We start from the raw sequence: 18459 nt of genomic DNA on the forward strand, positions 1-18459 counted from the left end.
GTGCATTCATGCAAGTTTATCTACCTAGGTATATACATGTACATGGGTGTAGTTTTGGGCCAACTTTAAAGCTATTAGTATTCATTCTATTTCATAGAATTATCTGAATCGTGAAGCTCACTCACTCAAAATTCAATATGAGTGGATAACTACCTACTTTTTTGATCTTGTATAAGATTCTATTGTTACATATTGACTTATTGGTCTCACAGTTTGCAGCCACTCGATAACAGGGTGTTCAATAATGCAAAGAATGCATATCGCAGAGAACTTCAAAGGTAACCCTGATTGATCCTCATTAGTGGATAAAGTCATCTTCATCAAGGCTTATGCCCAGGCGAGGGAAACCGTTGGTATAGTCTTCTCTTTGCTGAATTCACAGTCTCTCATAAGCTGTTTATCTCTCCCAATGGTGGCTACCACAGTGTTCCAGGATCTCAGTCATAGGGCTATGAGTGTTGTAACCATCTAGTTTTCACTAACACTCGAAATCTCAGCATCCCAGGCCTCTTCCTTGTCGACATCTTCATCGCCACCCTCATAAGGTTCCTCATCTATGTCATCAACAACAACGGTTTCGATTATTGCCCCAGTCTCTCCGTCCTGAATCTCCGTTTTGTCATCGTCCCCAACGCTTTGGACCTCGCCTTTACGGAATGGAGCATGTGTCATACGGCGATAGTAGACCTCGTTGACGCTATATGCAAACACGAAATTGCTTGATTCGCCAGTGGTCTCTTCATTAGAGCTATTGGTTTCAAGCTCGCCGGCCATACCCAATCCGCCAGATCCAGTCCCCGATGGGTCGCCAGAGGCCGAAGCCTTGAATCCTGCGGTTCGTGCATTCTTTATGGCTGTCGTTGCCCCTTCAGCAACTGTGACACCAGTCACGATGAATACTCGCTTATCCCAGCGCCATTTTTTCAAATAGTTTGGCACTTCATCATGTTCCATCGAGTCTTGGACATAGGTAAGTGGTGGCGTGATCTGTTGGCTCTTCAGCGAGTCGAAGTGCCATGAGGCCGAATCTGAACGGTCGACATGGATATTAGCCTCCCCAGTGACAGGGACGGGATTGAGCTCCGCCCACATCCGGAACATGACTTTGAGGTCGCTCTCGGACGAAATAGAAACGTGTTTGTCTTCCGTCTCATCCACAATCACATCCTTGGGCACTGGGAGTGGCCCAAGGGGCATCAGCGCCGACTCGGGCTGGAATGGTTTGCCAAGGACCTGGCCGATTTGAAGGCGTCCATTGGACGCAAATTTACGCGTCTTGGTGAAGATCCATCCATCGTAAGTCCGGCTCATGATGGGCAACAGTGCAAGAGTGCGTTATTTTGGACTACTTTGCAACATGTTGAATCAGGCTGTGAGGGGCGGGGTTCCACGAAGTGCATCGAACTGCATATTGTATGCGAGGTAACTCATACTTCGTTGATTGATTGGTTAAATGAACGAAACATGCATCCACGTGAGCAGCTGCAACCCTTTCAGCTCATCTGCGAAGCGGGGAAATTGGGCACACTTCTAGTCAAAATATGCAATGATACGGCTCAGACCTTTGTTCTGCTTTTGCTTTTTGAATTCTTGTCTCTACGCACTATTCATCTATAGCACGTGTATCGCACATTATGGACGAGCCAGAGGCTGAGCTTTTGATAGATCTGCCCGAAGAACCATATGAACTCCTAGAACTGCTTCAAGACATTATCAGCACATTTCGCGAACATTACACTGGTCGTTTCCAGAATGACAGCAAGGAAACATTGGTTCGAAAGCATTTAAAGTCTCGACTTTGGCAATTAGACTTCCATTTAGAGGGTTATATGAACCAACAGGGTCCAATCAGTCAGGAACTATACACTGCGGCACATCGGGTGGCGGTAGGATTGAACAGCACAATTCATGCTCGCCGTATACAAGACATTATTGAGCGAGATAATGAGAACCATTATACTACTAGTCCTAGTCCAAATGTAAGTAGGGTGAAGTTTGGGTTGGCCAAGCTGACCTTTCAGAACTCGGAGCGCTAACTACATCATTGGGATTGCAAGTCAAAGTTTTCGAACTTAGAAACCTTCCGAACATTCGTTCGAAAGATCCCCAAAGACAAACAAACAGTCGATATCCAGCGTCCATTCATCAAAAAGATATCTGAAGCTGGCACTGAGCTGTTGTCTTCACTTGTCGCTGACTTTGACCTTCTTCTGTGTCGGGAGAACCCGCAAAGTGAGCTGGCCCCGATGGTCTCTGAACGCCCGCAGAAACAGAACAGGTGGTATTCAGAAAAGGAATTCCACGATTACCGGTCGCAATGCCGCGGTTATGAGGATCTCCACAGGTTATTACGCGAGTTCTGGCCTTGTCAGTGCGGAGCCGATCATGAAAATAAGCTCGGTAGTTGCATGAACATCATGCTTTGTCTTCAGTCAAGTTGGAAACACCCAAAAATCCCAAGAGAGGAGTACGACATGATTTTGCAACATGAATTAGCTCCTCTACACTGTAGTATAATGATTCAAACCCAGAAGTAAGTACGAATGCCTCAGTAAAATACTAGTGGCTCACGTCTTCTAGATGTTCTACATCCTTCGCTACAAAGAAGCTGGATCCTCCCTGCCAGGTTCTCTTTGATGGTATATCAGGCTTGAAACTAAAGATAGTGGCAACTCCAATCACTCCCACAGGCTTCGCCGCTGAGTTCTTTCCAGATCAAGTTATGTCCGGTGACCTTGGAAAACGAGTGTCGTTGCAGAAGATCCTACAAGACCGCATTATTCTCCTTGCAAGAGAAAGAAGAATCCTAGCCGTGATTTTATTCTACTCCTTCATGCAACTGCTTGATGGTCCTTGGCTACAGCAGTATTGGGACAGTGCTGATATTTCCTTCTTTCAATTCGATGAGAATGGCGGCCCTGCAACATTCAACTTCAGGCGGCCTTACCTTTCTGCTTGCTGGGTAACAGCACAGGGCAGCACGCGGCCTACAAAGTTACACAAGGATTATCATCCAATGCCAGATATGGTGACACTTGCAAGATTTCTCCTCGAGCTAGAACTACAAGAAAATAGAGTCCCATCAGATTTTACTCGGAATCTGCGTTCAGATCTTCCAAAAGCATCAAAGATGCTGAGCAGATTGAAGGACTTGGATCGAGATGAGTGGGCAAAACAGCAATTCATTGAGTCAATGAGCGCCTGTTTAGCCGTGGAAACATACGCCAAGTATGAGCCACAAGCTCCCCATCTTGGGATGTGGGACATTTATCAGAAGATTGTGAGCCCTTTGGAACAGAACCTCCTTTCCATGCTAGGCCCACGCGCCTCATTCAAGGACTTGGAACAGGAGCTCTCAGGTGTCACGCCGTTAGCTAATGTCATATTTGACGAGCCGGCTGTTAAGCCTCTGGAGCAAAGCCCGCCAATGTGAGACACAGAGAAAACACGTAACCTGGTCCTTTTACTGACCCTTCCACAGAAACACAGCATCGGACAAGTGGTTTACACAGCTTGAGCAAGAGACTCATAGTCTTATGAGTGGTGTCAAAGGTGGAGAAGTGAAGATCGCCATCCTCGACACCGGTATTGATCTTCAACATCCACTACTTAGCAAAAAGATCCAGAATGAAAACTGCTGGGATTTCGTCAACGATACTGAAGGCATATGTGATGAAGTCGGACACGGTACTCACACGGCCTCCCTGCTAGTGAAGACTGCACCTCAGGCTAGGATATTTTGTGGGAGAGTCTGGAAAACGCGGTATGAAGAGGATAATACCGGGAGGTTAATTGCCAAGGCATGACTTACTATCCCTCAGTCACTCACTTATATCACTTCACGTTATGGCTAATCAGGGAGCATAGGCAATCGAACACGCCGTGGAGGGGTGGGAGGTTGACATCATCGTCATGCCATTTGCCTTTTCGCATAGTCATAGCGACATTGAAAACTCCATCAAGAAGTATTACAACAGGGTGCTTCTCTTTGCGGCAGCATCGAACAGGTCTGACGAAAAACTTGGCTACCCTGCCCGTCACCGACATGTCATCTGTATATACTCCAACAAGACTTGGACGACCCCATCCGAATTTTGCAAGCTTGGTCAACAAGGGAAGTACAACTTCAGTGCCTTCGGAGAAGATGTCAAAGGAGCGTGGCCGACTGGATTAACGGATGGGGAGGCCGAGTTACGGCAATCGGGAACATCTTGTTCGACTCCGATCGTCGCAGGAGTTGCCGCTCTTCTCTTGCAGTTTGCTAGACAGAGCGGTAGAGGCGCTGTGCCTGAGGCGGAGGACCTCATGGATAAAATCGTCATGGAAAGGATCCTGTTTGAGTGTATGACCGAGAAGCAAAAATCTGGAGTGTACAACCTAATTCAGCCCTGGAAGCTGTTGAGTGGATTAGACGGCAAGAAAAAACGAACTCTACCATCGATAGCGAGTATGATATCGGAACGAATCAATGAAGATTAGCAAAACTAAGAGACAGGGAGATCCCGTCGGATATACATGATCTAGAATTCGATTCTAATCTTTTAGCCCAAGCACTGGATGCCATATTGAGCAGGCTGTCACAGTTTATTGTCCCAAGCGAATCCTTAGAAATCATTACCCCATTTAATCCTAAGCATACAGTCATCTATCGTCTATCCCCTTGGTGCTTCTACAACGCGAAAGAGGAGCCCAAAGCAATTAGTAACATGAGAATACATCTCCATTAGCAACATTGAGATAAGATTATTTGACATCATTACACAGTCTCAAGCAAATGAACATTGACCACATCAAAGTCCATTCTATTCATCATCATCATGACCGTCTAATTTTTAGTTCTAAACCTCCAATTCCATCCCATCCTCAGCCCACTTACACCAGAGTCTTGGCCTCTCCCTCCTTCAGCTTGCCAGCATCAACAAGCCTCTTAACCTCCGCGGCCCAAACTCCCTTGATCTCGTCCGCCACCGTCAGGCCGTTAAGCTTACCGGCAAGAGCAGCAATCTCATCGGGATCAATCTTGCCCTGCACCAGCTCGACATCGCCCAGGACGGCGTCGATCTGGGTGGCAGAGGCATCGCCAGAGGCAAAGTAGTTGGCGTCCTTGACGGAGCTCTTGAGCACACGCTTGTTCTTCTTGACGGCGTTCTTGGCGGCCTCCTTGGCCTTCTTGCCGGCCTCACGATCAGCCTTTGCGGCGGCTTCGGCGTCAGCCTTGGCCTTCTCCTCGGCCTCCTTCTTGGCCTGGGCCTCCTCGGCCGCCTTCTTCTCGGCAGCCTCCTTCTCAAACTTCTTCTTGTTCTTGGCGGCGTTGGCCTCCTGTCGGAAGCGCTTGATACGCTCATCACCGGCCGAAGCGTCATCTAGCAGCTTACGCAGGCGGGCGTTGTCCTCGGCCTTCTTCTTCTTGCGAGAGTTCTGGTTCTTGCGCTCGACGTGGCGCTTGTGGTCACGGCTCTCGCCATCATCGGGGACATCCTCGTCGAGGTACTCGAAGCTCCTCCAGCTATCAAAGTTGTACCAGAAGTTGTAGAATTCGTCGACGTGCTCCTTGGTGGCGTTGGCATCGCCAAAGGTGGGGACGGGGTGTGTCTTGGAGAAACGAGCCTCGGACTTGAAGACCTTGCTCCAGAGCTTGTAGAAGTCGCCCTTTTGCAGCTGCTTCTTGGTGGGGGGCTCGACGTCGGCCTCCTCATCGACGGAGTCGAACTGGCGGCGTCTGATGGGGTCGAGCAGAATGTCGGTGGCCTTCTGGATACACTTGAAGAACTGGTCGTCCTCGGCACGGCCCAGGGCAGCCTTCTTATCGGGGTGGTGCTTGAGGACCTTCTTGCGGTGGGCCTTCTTGATCTGCTCCTCGGTGGCCTTGTAGCGGTACTTGGACAGGCCGAGAACCTTGTAGTGGTCCTGAGTCTGTGTGTCTCTGTTAGCACTGGCCGAATTGGACTGGCAATCCCAATCCCGATATCATCCCCCCTCATGTTTCAACACATACCTTCCAGTCCTTGGCCTGGCTCTGAAGCATCATGGGGTCCTCAGGCTCGCTCTCATCGCCATCATCAACATCCTCGACGTTCTTGGCGCTCTCCTGGGCCTGGATCCGGTCATCCTCGGAAAAGGTGCGCTTGTGACGAGCTCGGCGGGCGTGAGCCAGGAAATGCGGTCCAACAGGCTCGATGCTGCGCTGGACAGCTCCGGAGAGCTTGCCGACGGCCTTGAAGTCCTTGTCGGCAGCCCAGCCCTCGGGAAGGGCGGGAAGAGGGAGAGTGACAACCTGCGAGACGGAAGCCATTGTGATGATTTGCAATGACAGACTTTGGGTTGAGGAGGGAAAAAAAAAAAGGTTGGACTGAGGGTAGTGAGGCAATCTCCAGTTTTTTCCTTTTTTTTCCTCTTCTCCCACCAACGGCCAATCAATGGTGGGGTTCTGACAGGGGCTGGTAGTGCCATCTGTGGTGGGATGTCGGCGGAAGACGGCAGAACCGGACCTCCGTTGTTTAGCAGCAGCTTCAAAATTGATATCATCCCGCTAATAATCTTGAATACATGCACTTCCATTCGCCTGCATGATACAACTTGTAATTCGTCTTCTTCTTTCTTTTGCTAGCGATTCCGTCTCAGATATCCGATACAATGTCATTGGCAGCTTATAGAAACCTCATGCGCGCTGCGCGAATCGCCTTTCAGGGTAAGATGCGCTCCCTCGAAAAACCCGGGCTTCATTTATAATCCCGACATCAAAAGCAAGACTAACAATTGCATCCAGGCGACGTCCATGTCCTTTCGGCGGCCCAGAACCAGATCCGACAAGGCTTCCAAGAGAACCGCGCACTTGACTCCGACTCTAGCATCCAGACGGCAATCAAACATGCCGAGGACGTGGCCACCATCCTGCGCCAGAACATTGTCCAGGGAGAAAAGATTGAGAGCGACGGCGACAAACACACGTACAGTAAGATTTACAGGGCCGGTTCTCAAGATGTTGTTACTTTGCTAATACTTTAAACAACAGAGCTGCGAATACACGAACACACCGAGCGAGGCGATAATGACAGTATCCTGACGGCAGGCAATGGCAAGAGTGGTGGTGGTTGTGGCTGCAATTGATGAGCAGCCTTTGTATATATATCATTGTAAAACAAACTATGTAGAATTACTGGACTCATGATACCCTCCAATCCAATGACACACGATAAATTTGGCCTTCCATCACGTTGAATTCCTCGATATGTAGACGACGTAATATGCAACCCGCTGTAGTCTCCCTATAGCACCGAAACGCCCGAAGATGATGGATAAAACAAAAAAGAAAATGGAAAACAAGTAAGAAAGAAGCCAATATGGCCAGATATGGCGAAATCCTCTTACTCTCCAGACATGCTTGCGTAGGTGGGCGCTTCTTCTGCTCCAGGTGGTGGTGCAGCAATCGCACGATTCGCCACGCTTGGTTGCTGGCCGCCTTCTAGGGCACGCTGCTGCGGCTTGTTCTGACGGATGCGAGCATCTTGCAGCATCTGGTAGCGTTGCTCTCGGTCCATGGTGCCAATCGCCTTTGGCTGTCCCCAGCGGATCCTCAGCGGGCATCCAGCAATAACCGCCCTGCCCTGACAAGCAGCCGCTGCCTTCTCGGCTCCATCTCTCGTCTCGTAGTTGACAAACGCGCAGTGGGACATGTGAGAGCACACCAAGCTCTTGATCTTGCCGTGAACCTTGAAGAAGTCGCGGAGCTTGTGCTCGGGCAAATCGTCCTCCACGCCCGTTACGAAAAGGGACATGATGTTGGGGTCATCCGGCGGCAGCCAATCTTTGGGGCTCGGTGGGAGTTGTGCTGCGCTCGGGAATGCTGGACGGCCTCGCCCCTTTCCGCCAGGTCTCGCGCCCGCGGCTGCTGCGGCCCTTGAATCTCGTGTTCGAATCGGGCCAGGGCCTCCTACACCGGCTCCAACTGCAGCATTCCCTCCAACTCTTGCGCCAGCGAGTTCTGACTCGTCCACGGTTCTGCCCTTTCGAAAGTACGGCTTGCTGGCGGCCAGACGACGCAGGAGCTCGCGGGCCTTTTCGTCCGTCTTCTCGTACTCTTCCGTTCCGGCTTTGCCTTCCTCGATCAATTTTTCGTTGTTCTGCGCAAAGTATTCTCGGTTGACATCGGATCGAGGCCCCGGAGCGATCATCTTGAGCGCAGCGTCACGGACGGTGATGGGCAGGCCAAAGCTAAGATCCAGCATGCAGCTCTGGCAGCAGTTCTTGAGTCGAGCGCACGTCAGGCAAACGTTGGTCCGTCTCTTGCGGCCTTGGGCGCGCTCAGCAGCCCAGCTGAAGACTGTGAATGGTCGCGTACACTGGCAATTCTGTTAGTATACACATTTCGATAGAATAGAATGGTATCGAGCAGGGGGCGACATACTAATTTGCATTCGGCTCCGTAGTCTTCCTTTAGCATCTTGACCATGGGGTTCTCGGGCAGGCAGTTTTCGCAGACAGAGGGAAAGTCGGTTGTCTCCCATCCCGACCGGTTGAGATCTTGTTTGATTTGGGGCGGCATGACGGGCGACGAGGTGCAGCGATGGATTGACGATGGTGTTTCTTTTCCAAGGTGCAACTGTAACTGTAACTGTATGATGCAAGCTGCAAATCCAAGATCGGATCGCGACGTGCAAAGAAATCTTGGTGGAGACCTGCCACCGCCCGCCACAAACAGAGGTTACATAAGCATGATGTGGAATCTTATCGATAGCCACCCCAGCGCATTGCAAAGCAAAAAAAAGTGGCTTCGATATAATTCCAGGATTCGGGTCAGGCACGTTTAGGCTGTATGTGTCTGTGGCTTCCAGAAACATGCCACATCTCGGCAAGATTTGCACATGCTATTCTGCTTGTACAACGATAAGAAGACTGTACGTACGGGTATGGGAAATTGGACACGCGGCTGGGGAGAGGGAGGAATGGACGTCACTCCAATTTCAAAGACACGGCCGAACGTTGCCACATCAATGCGACTTTAAGTCATCTCAGCTCGCAATCATCTATCCGACAACGATTTCTCCAGTACGAGAGCGAATACAGATGATACCACTGGACGAGGAATGCCTAGTAGCAGCACTAATTACATCTTATACGCGTATTTGGAGATTTGGCGCTTGGCTCCGCAGATACACCTCCCCTAATATGGAGTTTATACCGCATCCTTAGCACGAAAAAAAGTGAAGCCGACGGAGGAATTCACCGCAAAAAAAAAGAGGCGCATGCAAGGACACCCAAAGCGAGTTCGCGTTCGTATTCGCACACTGCGGGGCGCTCACCGCCTACCGTTTACGTGGCAGCCCGTCCTCGATCCAACCAACCAAAGGGCCAAATTGCTCGTCTAGTGCGATATCACAAGCCCAGAATTAGAATTGGAGATTGGCGGTTGCCGTTCGTCAGGGGTAAAAAGAAGCGGACGGGTGCCATGAAATTGCTGCATTGCGATTCTGATGCCAAAAGACCCAAACAAAGGACAACGCATAAAAGGTCCCAGCTCCGCTCATTTGCGTGGCAGCCACCCGTCCTCTTTTTCCCCAACCTCTGGAGCATCTCCATCTTCGTTGTGTGCCTTTAGTTCTCTCTTCTTCTTTTTCTTCCTTCCTTTGACCCTCTTTTTGTGCAGCTAATAGAGATTTTCCATCTTAATTTTTTAATTCTATCCTGCTACAACCACCTAATTCAACATGGCACCCCTAGCTCTCGAGAAGGAGGACAAGGCGCGAGACGCCGCCTTCAACAAGGCTCTGCACGGCAACTCGGCCAAGGCAAAGGGAGGCATTGCTGCCATGTTTTCCAAGGGCTCCGACGCCAAGAAGGCCGCTGTCGACGAGTACTTTAAGCACTGGGACAACAAGCCCGCCGAGAACGAGACCGCCGAGGAGCGTGCTGTAAGTTCTTTTCTCTTCTCCCCGCTCTACCTCTCCCAATTCTCCCTTGGGAAGAGAGGGCAATTGATTGAGTTAAATCACGGTCTCTAACCCTCCAATCAACAGGCGCGAACGGCCGAGTATGCCACGCTCACGAGACACTACTACAACCTGGCGACGGATCTGTACGAGTATGGCTGGGGCCAGTCTTTCCACTTCTGCCGATTCTCCCACGGCGAGCCCTTTTACCAGGCAATTGCCCGTCACGAGCACTACCTGGCTCACACCATTGGCATCAAGGAGGGCATGAAAGTCCTCGATGTCGGCTGCGGTGTCGGTGGCCCTGCCCGTGAGATTGCAAAGTTCACCGGCTGCCACGTCACTGGTCTCAACAACAACGACTACCAGATCGACCGAGCAACCCACTATGCCCAGAAGGAGGGCCTTTCCGAGCAACTGGCCTTTGTCAAGGGCGACTTTATGGTATGTTTGACCTGCAACAACTTGCTCGGTGTCTTGTTCTGTATGTACTAACGCAAATCTCGCCTGCAGCAAATGTCGTTCCCTGAAAACACCTTTGACGCTGTCTATGCCATTGAGGCTACCGTTCACGCCCCCACTCTGGAGGGCATCTACGGCCAGATCTTCCGCGTGCTGAAGCCCGGCGGTGTCTTTGGCGTCTACGAGTGGCTTATGACTGATGAATACGACAACAACAACCTGCACCACCGCGAGATCCGTCTCGGAATCGAGCAGGGTGACGGCATCTCCAACATGTGCAAGGTGTCCGAGGCTCTGGACGCCATGCGCGCTGTCGGCTTTGAGCTCCTCAGGCATGAGGATCTCGCTGACCGTCCCGACCCCCTTCCCTGGTACTGGCCTCTGTCCGGTGAATTGAGATACATTCAGTCGGTCGGAGACATCTTTACCATTGTCCGCATGACCACCTGGGGCCGCACCATTGCCCATAACCTGGCTGGTCTGCTGGAGAAGATCGGCCTTGCCCCTGCCGGCACTAAGAAGACGGCCGACAGCTTGGCTCTTGCTGCCGACTGCCTGGTTGCCGGTGGCCGCGAGCACCTGTTCACTCCCATGTATCTGATGGTTGGCCGTAAGCCTTCTGCTTAAACGGGGACAGGGGAGAGGGGAAGAAGGGAGTGCGTGTGTATGTGTGAAGGGGACCAAGCAATTGATACCATCTTGGATTTTGATACCTTGATTGACGTGGAGTAACGAGCGACCCCAGTGGGAGGATATAAAAAAAGCGGCGTCGAGCATGATTACTTGAACGGGATGACGATGCATTGCTGATAGAACAATCGGCACATTTTTGTACGCATATGTAATGGCTACAGCAAAAGATGCAAACCGCTGCATCTTTTTTAATAATTTCTCTATTTTTTGCATGAAATGACCATTTCGCCAACTTGTTTTGGTATCTGCCTGTTCTTGCTCTTGTGAGCCATTTCGTGTGCATCATTCAAAGCGTTTCCCACGTTCCAGTCGCTGCCTTATCTTCAATTGATTTGATCCCCGGGTCCGCTTAGTTCCGGCAGATGCATTATCGCAGCCCAATTCGCCCTTCTGATTCGACAACCCGTCGCTTTATCGCGGCGAAAAAGCCTCCGGCAGCGGAGAGGCGCCTTAGTCAGCACCCACCCTTGGCCCTCCCCAACAAAGATTACAGGCGGGTTCAGCGCCAATGTCCCGCTGTAAGGCCCTGGCCGTTAGCGGGCAGAACCCAGCTGTAGCTCGCAAAGGCGCAAAAAAAAAGTTCGCTGTGCTCCATTGGCTGGACGGAGCTTTTTGGGGAATTTTTTTGCTTGGGGCCGGAAATTCCCTCTTGGTTCTTTTTTGGGAGCAGCCTCCAGCTAAACTAAAACCGCTCCAGAGCACAAAACACCAAAGCCTCTCTCCCCAACTCCCTCTGCCATTCCCGCCTGTCCCCCGTCTAGGTAGACAGCAGACGGCTAAGCTGCGAGCGGTTTCGTGTCCTCTTGTCGATAAACCACCGTTCTTTTTCCAAAGCAGCCAATCCTCAGCCTCAGCCCGCCATGTCCCGATTCCTCCGGCCCGCAGCTCGTCTGGCTGCCTCGACACGAGCTGCCACATCCATCAAGGCGAATGCGCCGTCCTTTTCACAGGCCATTGCGCGCCCCGTCTACTTTGGCGGATCGTCGCAGAGCAGGGCGTACGCCGAGGGCGCTGGCGTCAAGGAGTACACTGTCCGAGATGCCCTCAACGAGGCTCTGGCCGAGGAGCTCGAGGCCAACCCCAAGGTCTTCATCCTGGGTGAGGAGGTTGCCCAGTACAACGGAGCGTACAAGGTCACAAAGGGACTGCTGGATCGGTTCGGCGAGCAGCGTGTCATCGACACTCCCATCACCGAGATGGGTTTCGCTGGTCTGGCTACCGGTGCCGCCCTGAGCGGACTGCACCCTGTGGTGAGTTTTATACTTTTATATCTCCATATCTGCCATTGCTATATAATGTCGATGCACATGCTCCTGCCTCTGTTCTTGTATTTGGCTTTTGCAACCATGGCATCTTATTCTTTTCCATTTCTCTTCCGTTGTTACTGCAATATCAACTGACAAACATTCCCACTTTATAGTGCGAGTTCATGACCTTCAACTTCGCCATGCAGGCCATTGACCATGTTGTCAACTCCGCCGCCAAGACCCTCTACATGTCTGGTGGTATCCAGCCCTGCAACATCACCTTCCGTGGCCCCAACGGCTTCGCTGCCGGTGTCGCTGCCCAGCACTCTCAGGACTACTCTGCCTGGTACGGCAGCATCCCCGGTCTCAAGGTCGTCTCCCCCTGGAGCTCCGAAGACGCCAAGGGTCTGCTCAAGGCCGCCATCCGCGACCCCAACCCCGTCGTCGTCCTCGAGAACGAGCTCATGTACGGCCAGAGCTTCCCCATGTCCGAGGCTGCCCAGAAGGACGACTTCGTCATCCCCTTTGGAAAGGCCAAGGTTGAGCGTGCCGGCAAGGACCTCACCATTGTCACCATGTCCCGATGCGTCGGCCAGTCCCTCGTCGCCGCCGAGAACCTGAAGAAGAACTACGGTGTTGAGGCCGAGGTCATCAACCTGCGTTCCATCAAGCCTCTGGATCTTGAGTCCATTGTCCAGTCCATCAAGAAGACCCACCGCCTGCTTGTCGTCGAGTCTGGCTACCCTGCTTTCGGTGTTGGTGCTGAGATCCTCGCCCTGTCCATGGAGTATGCCTTTGACTACCTTGATGGCCCTGCCCAGCGAGTCACCGGTGCCGAGGTGCCCACTCCTTACGCCCAGAAGCTTGAGGAGATGTCCTTCCCCAACGAGCAGCTGATTGAGAACTTTGCCGCCAAGATGCTGCGATTGTAAACTCCCAGCGCCAAAGAAGGATGAAATTTACTATCTTGTTTTCAATCTAACGGATATGAACACAAAAAAAAATAAAGAAAGAAAGAAACAAGAGGGGGGGAGCTATCCGGGCTGACGTTATAATATCTCAAAGGGGTGGTGGAATCAAATCGGATGGAGGGGATTTTGACTTCAGGGGGGGAGTTGGTGAAGCGCATCAGGCTAGCAATTCTGTTGGACCTCTGGTCAAAAAAATTCTCAATAGACGGACGGAGAGGAAAATAATGGACTTGTACTCGTAATTACCTATGCGCTTTCTTCAAGCACACGCCCTTTGCCGTGCCATTGTGTGTGCAATGGCCGCTGTGAGACGGAAGATGTTGTATTTGTTTGTATGCTGTTTTATTCGAAGAGACGCCCTCTGTGAGATGCGTCTCTTTTCTGGCTGCTTATAGTAGACAATCCCCTATCTTAGACAGTAAACTATTCAAGAAAAACAATTCAATTGCAAAAATACGTTGATATTCATCCTCCATCCTTTCATTATTACCTTCGTGAGATTGAAATCAACTGTCAGTGATTCAGAGCCCAATCCAGTCCCAATAGAGCCCTTGCCAGCTCTCAATTGCCTGCAGCCCAGACCCGCATTTCCATGGCGGGGCAACTTAACCTCTAAGCTTCACAGCGTCTGGAGCCTGTCAATCGTTTCCACTGCCATCACACATTTCATCAGCTGGAGAATCATCTCTTCTTTGGTCAGACAACGTAAAACAAAGGCCCAAATATCATCTCATCTCAATCTCCAGCTGCTCTACGCCATGGCTGGCATCGATGCCCTACTGGCGTCTCAGGACGAGGGCATCCCCAGCTCCGGCCCCAGGAAACGGCGGCTCCAAAACCCCCAAGAGCTCAAGCAGCGCCTGGAAAATGAGCTGCTCATGCCCTCTCCCGAGTTCTCCGTCGAATGGCTTGACCGTCTACAGCAGAGATGGGACTTTGAGGCCGACTACACGGCCCTGTTCAAGATTGCACCGCCCCAGACGCGCACCTTGACGAGGTTCTTGCGCCACGGACTCGAGGGCCGCGTGACGGGATACAAGAATGTGACTGTGCCCATGAGCGGTGCCACAGCAAAGAACTCGACCAGTCTTCTCCGGAAGCCGGCCAGCAGGGCGGATTTTGTCAGGGGAGCTGCTGGTTTCTTTCCTTTTGCGCCTGGTGGACTGGAGGGTATCGAGGCTACTGCCGCCTTAGAAGATCAGATTCACGGCGGAGTGACTGGTGCTGATGATGCAGCGGCTGGAAGCAAATTGGAGAGGGTGATCCAGCTGGGGGATGAGGGAGGGCTGCTACAGATTGCTCCCGGGATGGATCGTGGCATTGACTTTGCCAAGAAGACGGTAGTGGATGAGGATGCTGCTGCTGCCATTAAGCAGGAGCTTGAAGAGGACCCCGAAGACGCAAAAGATGTCAACCAGGAGGAGGAATCGTCACCCGCTGAGGTATCAGGAGATTCAGCAGAGGACGAGGAAAACGAAGATGACATCGACGACCTGCTACCCGTGGAGTTTCCGTCTCTTGAACCTCATGGTGTTCTCGCAGCGTCCAGTGCCAAAAAGGCTGGGCGTGAATGGGCACACATGGTCGACATCAAGCACGACATGCCTAATTTTAGAGAACTCGTCCCCGACATGGCTCGAGAGTGGCCCTTTGAGCTGGACACATTCCAAAAGGAAGCCGTGTACCACCTGGAAAACGGCGACTCTGTCTTTGTTGCGGCGCACACCTCTGCTGGAAAGACTGTCGTGGCCGAGTATGCCATTGCCTTGGCAGCCAAGCATATGACCAAGGCCATTTACACATCACCCATCAAAGCCCTTAGCAACCAGAAGTTCCGCGACTTTCGACAAGAGTTTGACGAGGTTGGCATCTTGACAGGTGACGTCCAGATCAACCCTGAGGCTAGCTGCCTCATTATGACCACGGAGATTCTACGCAGTATGCTGTACCGCGGAGCAGACTTGATTCGCGACGTCGAGTTTGTCATCTTCGACGAGGTTCACTACGTCAACGACTATGAGCGTGGTGTCGTGTGGGAGGAAGTCATCATTATGCTGCCCGAGCATATTTCTCTCATTTTGCTGTCAGCCACCGTCCCCAACACTCACGAGTTTGCTTCATGGGTTGGTAGAACCAAGCAAAGAGACATTTACGTCATTTCTACAGCCAAGAGACCAGTACCCCTGGAACACTACCTTTGGGCCGGCAAGAACATTCACAAGATTGTGGATTCAGAAAAGAAGTTCCTGGAAAGCGGTTGGAAAGATGCACACAAGGCGACTCAGAGTAAGGAAAAGACACCTGCCACCAACACTGTCGCGGTCCGGGGAGGCAGTTCTCAGGGAAATCAGCGAGGCGGCGGTGGTCGGGGCGGTCCCCAGAGAGGAGGTCAGCAGCAGCGTGGAGGCCGTGGAGGTGGCCAGCAGAGAGGCCGAGGTGGACCTCCTCGTGCAAGTCATAATCCAGGACACATGGGCCGCGCTGGAGCCCCTGGCGGACGATCGTCGGCTGCACAAGACAAGAACATATGGGTTCACATGGTTCAGTATCTACGGAAACAGACTCTTCTGCCGGCCTGCATATTCGTCTTTTCTAAGAAGCGATGTGAGGAAAACGCAGATGCGTTAAGCAACCAAGATTTCTGTACGGCTTCGGAGAAGAGCGCCATTCACATGGTGATTGAAAAGTCCATTGCTCGTTTGAAGCCTGAGGACCGAGTCCTACCACAGATTATCAGGCTCCGGGAGCTCTTAGCCAGAGGTATCGCGGTACATCATGGTGGTTTGCTGCCCATCGTAAAGGAGCTAGTGGAGATTCTGTTCGCAAGGACGCTTGTCAAAGTCTTGTTTGCAACCGAGACGTTCGCCATGGGTCTCAACCTGCCCACCCGAACGGTAGTATTTTCTGGATACCGCAAGCATGATGGCCATTCTTTCCGCAACCTTTTACCCGGCGAATACACACAAATGGCTGGCCGTGCTGGCCGTCGTGGCCTTGACAAAGTCGGCTCCGTCATTATCGTACCTCCAGGTGGCGACGAAGCACCTCCCGTTGCCGAATTGCGAAACATGATCTTGGGAGAGCCATCGAAGCTCAAGTCTCAGTTCAGGCTGACTTATAACATGATTCTCAACTTGCTGAGAGTGGAGGCACTGAAGATTGAAGAGATGATTAAGAGGAGTTTTTCGGAGCATGCAACGCAGCAGCTTCTGCCAGAGCACGAAAAGGACGTCAAGCTTGCTCAAGCAGATCTGGCAAAGGTTAAGCGAGAGTCGTGCAAAGTCTGCGACGGCGTGGTGGATGAGTGCCACCAGGCCGCTCAAGACTACAAGCGGCTGACGACGGAGCTGTACAAGGCTTTGCTCAAGATTTCCATCGGTCGAAGGATGTTTACGCCGCAGCGGCTGATTGTCTTTAACTGGGAAGGTATCCGTACAGCTGGCATACTCCTTGCCGAGGGCATGAGTCCCAAGGGATCATTTGAAGAGCCCATCTTGCATGTCTGTGCCATCAAGCCGCTAAGGGAGCGGCGCGATGTGACGGACCAGCTGCCCTTTATTCCTGCATTCCGCAAATACATGCAAAAGCTTCCTCAGGGGAAGAAGCGACTTACTACTAAGAATATGTTCGTCCCCCTGAACGATGTCGAATGCCTTACCAGGTGGGTTCTAAAGGGAGTTATACCCGAGATTTTCAAAGGTAAACAGGCCGGCCAAGAGGCGCTGGACAAGATACAGGAGGTCTGCGCGTCTTGGGATGACCGGTGGGACGAGATGGACATGAGCAAGGTTAAAAGCTTGCAACTGCAGGAGATGATTGAAAAGAGATTCCAGCTGTCCAAGACGATGGCCAACTCTGGGGCCACAAAGTGCCCGTCCTTTTTGAAGCACGTAAGTTTTGCTGATAACTTAGAACTTTTCATCTTTAAAGTTGGTTTTACTAATGAACTTTAGTTTGCCATGTGTCACGATGAGTGGCTCATCACAGAGCACATTGCCCAGTTGAAACAATCTCTTTCGGATCAAAACCTTCAGCTACTCCCCGACTACGAACAGCGTGTCCAAGTGCTCAGAGAGCTCGACTTTATCGACGACTCATCGCGTATTCAGCTCAAGGGCAAAGTCGCCTGCGAAGTCCACTCTGGTGATGAGCTCGTCCTGACGGAACTTATCCTCGACAACGTCCTTGCCGACTTTGACCCCGCCGAAATTGCCGCCCTCCTGTCATCGTTTGTCTTCCAGGAGAAAACGCTCACGGAACCTACTTTGACTGGCAACCTCGAGCGTGGTCGTGACACCATCATCGCCATATCTGAAAAGGTCAACGACGTGCAGACACGACTGCAAGTGATTCAGTCCAGCGAGGACTCGAATGACTTTGTGTCAAGGCCCCGCTTCGGCCTCATGGAGGTGGTGTATGAGTGGGCCAGGGGAATGAGCTTCAAGAACATCACAGCATTGACAGATGTTCTCGAGGGCACCATTGTGCGGACGATTACGCGGCTGGACGAGACGTGCAGAGAGGTGAAGAACGCGGCGAGGATCATTGGCGATCCCGAGCTATATCAGAAGATGCAGCAGGCGCAGGAGATGATCAAGAGGGACATTACGGCGGTGGCGAGTCTGTACATGTGAGCGGGATGATGATGTACGGGTTTTCAAGGCATTTATGCATGTGTGAAATAATGGGTCTCATGGTTAGACTTGCAATGGTTTTATCATGTCGGTGTACATTGGATTGGAATGGTTTACGACGGTTACGACAAGAGAAGAGCTAGGAAAATAAATAGAGACACCAGAACGATGGCATTTGTACATGTATGTATAGGTGGTAAACAAAGCCCATTGTATGTATGTATGTATTGTATGAATGGGTATGGCATATCAAACAGGCCCCTGAGGTAGCAAAGCAAGAAAATCGCAAGAGTTGAGCACAAAAGTGTTTGCAGCTCTAATGCTTAAACTCCCAACATGTTCTTGATCCAGTTCAGTTCGATCCCATGAAACCACCAAGCAAAAGTAAAGCAAACCCTCCATCCCAAAAGAAACGCCAAATCCCTGTCCAAATAGTAAAAAAAAGAAATACCACCGGAAATTAATAGCCCGCCGGTTCATCAAAAACTTGGTTTCCGTACATTTCACTTCATCCTTTATGTCGACC

At 51.4% G+C, this 18459-nt stretch overlaps 9 protein-coding genes across 9 annotated transcripts; 6 read left to right on the plus strand and 3 right to left on the minus strand.

Moving 5' to 3' along the window:
* Positions 1–116: 116 nt before the first annotated feature.
* M431DRAFT_502383 (hypothetical protein) lies at positions 117–1354 on the minus strand. Its single transcript, XM_024918149.1, has one exon. The coding sequence runs from the start codon at positions 1309–1311 to the stop codon at positions 469–471; it is 843 nt and encodes a 280-aa protein (XP_024779947.1). The 5' UTR covers positions 1312–1354; the 3' UTR covers positions 117–468.
* A 1223-nt stretch (positions 1355–2577) lies between these two features.
* M431DRAFT_176210 (hypothetical protein) lies at positions 2578–3861 on the plus strand. Its single transcript, XM_024913077.1, has one exon. It carries the CDS (start codon positions 2723–2725, stop codon positions 3431–3433), a length of 711 nt encoding a protein of 236 aa, XP_024779948.1. The 5' UTR covers positions 2578–2722; the 3' UTR covers positions 3434–3861.
* On the plus strand, positions 3537–4479 carry M431DRAFT_71227 (hypothetical protein; the record flags this gene model as incomplete). Its single annotated transcript, XM_024921873.1, has 3 exons — positions 3537–3787; positions 3822–3843; positions 3868–4479. The coding sequence occupies 3 exons, from the start codon at positions 3537–3539 to the stop codon at positions 4477–4479; spliced, it is 885 nt and encodes a 294-aa protein (XP_024779949.1).
* A 393-nt stretch (positions 4480–4872) lies between these two features.
* M431DRAFT_489020 (hypothetical protein) lies at positions 4873–6292 on the minus strand (the record flags this gene model as incomplete). The annotated part of the gene is made up of 2 exons (XM_024916630.1): positions 4873–5913; positions 5996–6292. The coding sequence occupies 2 exons, from the start codon at positions 6290–6292 to the stop codon at positions 4873–4875; spliced, it is 1338 nt and encodes a 445-aa protein (XP_024779950.1).
* Positions 6293–6633: 341 nt separating this feature from the next.
* M431DRAFT_489021 (hypothetical protein) lies at positions 6634–7107 on the plus strand (the record flags this gene model as incomplete). The annotated part of the gene is made up of 3 exons (XM_024916631.1): positions 6634–6688; positions 6767–6952; positions 7013–7107. 3 exons carry the CDS (start codon positions 6634–6636, stop codon positions 7105–7107), a joined length of 336 nt encoding a protein of 111 aa, XP_024779951.1.
* A 257-nt stretch (positions 7108–7364) lies between these two features.
* M431DRAFT_489022 (hypothetical protein) lies at positions 7365–8542 on the minus strand (the record flags this gene model as incomplete). Its single annotated transcript, XM_024916632.1, has 2 exons — positions 7365–8339; positions 8405–8542. The coding sequence occupies 2 exons, from the start codon at positions 8540–8542 to the stop codon at positions 7365–7367; spliced, it is 1113 nt and encodes a 370-aa protein (XP_024779952.1).
* Positions 8543–9704: 1162 nt separating this feature from the next.
* Positions 9705–11015, plus strand: M431DRAFT_361 (hypothetical protein; the record flags this gene model as incomplete). The annotated part of the gene is made up of 3 exons (XM_024914559.1): positions 9705–9908; positions 10014–10370; positions 10440–11015. 3 exons carry the CDS (start codon positions 9705–9707, stop codon positions 11013–11015), a joined length of 1137 nt encoding a protein of 378 aa, XP_024779953.1.
* Positions 11016–11941: 926 nt separating this feature from the next.
* Positions 11942–13260, plus strand: M431DRAFT_71222 (hypothetical protein; the record flags this gene model as incomplete). Its single annotated transcript, XM_024921872.1, has 2 exons — positions 11942–12331; positions 12502–13260. 2 exons carry the CDS (start codon positions 11942–11944, stop codon positions 13258–13260), a joined length of 1149 nt encoding a protein of 382 aa, XP_024779954.1.
* Positions 13261–14057: 797 nt separating this feature from the next.
* M431DRAFT_73719 (hypothetical protein) lies at positions 14058–17933 on the plus strand (the record flags this gene model as incomplete). Its single annotated transcript, XM_024922151.1, has 2 exons — positions 14058–17189; positions 17253–17933. The coding sequence occupies 2 exons, from the start codon at positions 14058–14060 to the stop codon at positions 17931–17933; spliced, it is 3813 nt and encodes a 1270-aa protein (XP_024779955.1).
* Positions 17934–18459: the final 526 nt, after the last annotated feature.

Source organism: Trichoderma harzianum, assembly GCF_003025095.1.
Source record: "Trichoderma harzianum CBS 226.95 unplaced genomic scaffold M431scaffold_1, whole genome shotgun sequence".
Lineage (NCBI taxonomy): Eukaryota > Fungi > Ascomycota > Sordariomycetes > Hypocreales > Hypocreaceae > Trichoderma > Trichoderma harzianum.

Coding starts and splice junctions, on each gene's coding strand:
- M431DRAFT_176210 (XM_024913077.1), top strand. CDS start 2,723: ATGTCCGGTGACCTTGGAAAACGAGTGTCGTTGCAGAAGATCCTACAA.
- M431DRAFT_502383 (XM_024918149.1), bottom strand. CDS start 1,311: ATGAGCCGGACTTACGATGGATGGATCTTCACCAAGACGCGTAAATTT.